General features: G+C 39.2%; 1 protein-coding gene across 1 annotated transcript; it reads left to right on the top strand.

Annotated features, from left to right (window-relative positions):
- The first annotated feature begins 257 nt into the window (after positions 1-257).
- On the top strand, positions 258-770 carry LOC108834382 (uncharacterized). The gene is made up of 2 exons (XM_018607715.1): positions 258-354; positions 475-770. Exons 1-2 carry the CDS (start codon positions 258-260, stop codon positions 768-770), a joined length of 393 nt encoding a protein of 130 aa, XP_018463217.1.
- The last annotated feature ends 217 nt before the right edge of the window (positions 771-987 follow it).

Below are 987 nucleotides of genomic sequence, written 5' to 3'. Positions count from 1 at the left end.
GTTGTTTTTGATAGAACTCATATTAATGCATGTTTTCTATTATTGATCTGTCTAATAGTGTATGTATTTTTTGTATTCTTCGATATCTAACACAAGCTACTTTACATCTACGCGATGCGTTCAAAGTAGGCCAAACATGTCTAATACAGCATTATTCTGATATTCGCTATATATAGTCTACTCATTTCATAGTTAAGAAGTCTTGAGGTTAATATGTTTATTACAAAATATAGTACGTAAATACATCAAATAGGTGAATGCTGGTTGCCTGGAGGGCGCTGGTGTGGTTTAGTCAGGCAGTTCCTCGCCACTCGTTTATGACTTGGTTAGCCTTCAAAAACCGTCTCTCTACTGGTGATAGGATGAGAGCGTGAGGAATTACACAAGGGTGCATACTGTGTGGTGAAGTAAATAAGACTAGGGACCATTTGTTTTTTGCCTGCCCCTTTTCTTTCACGGTTTGGTTTAACACAGCAGGGAGATTATTTGGACCAGTGATTACACCAGATTGGGATGACACGATAGCCTCACTCCTTCAGACAGGGCGCAACCGCATTGATTCAGTTCTCATGCGCATGGCGTTTCAGACAGTCTTGTACGCTATTTGGAGGGAGCGCAACACACGTCGTCATGGAGAAGCTGGGATCACCGTGGAGAAGTTTACTCGTGCTATTGACAAACAGATAAGGAATCGTATCTCGTCACTTCGGTATTCCCCAGGGCACCCTCTTGAAGATCTTCGCAGGCGATGGTTTCAACTTAGTTCCTAGCTCATATATTTTTTCATTTTTTGTTCCCATATAGGATAAAACAGACTCTTTAATACCTGTAAATTTGCCATTTAGATCAATAAATTTGATATTCTATCAAAAGAAAAAGATAGGTGAATGCTAAACCGTGTTGAATTGTCTAACCTTCGCTTTCTCGCATTACTGTCTTTACCCGATGAATTAAATAATACGGTATGTTATAAATTTATATACAGGT

The sequence above is a fragment of the Raphanus sativus genome, unplaced genomic scaffold (genome assembly GCF_000801105.2).
Source record: "Raphanus sativus cultivar WK10039 unplaced genomic scaffold, ASM80110v3 Scaffold0146, whole genome shotgun sequence".
Taxonomy (NCBI): Eukaryota; Viridiplantae; Streptophyta; class Magnoliopsida; order Brassicales; family Brassicaceae; genus Raphanus; species Raphanus sativus.
Note: the sequence above shows the minus strand (reverse complement) of the source record. Positions and strands in the feature narration are given on the sequence as shown.

What these genes read in the sequence shown, in the direction of transcription:
- LOC108834382 (XM_018607715.1), top strand. Translation starts at nt 258, where the DNA reads ATGCTGGTTGCCTGGAGGGCGCTGGTGTGGTTTAGTCAGGCAGTTCCT. An exon ending in CAAAAACCGTCTCTCTACTG is followed by an intron (nt 355 to 474) that starts GTGATAGGATGA and finishes GGTTTAACACAG; the next exon opens with CAGGGAGATTATTTGGACCA.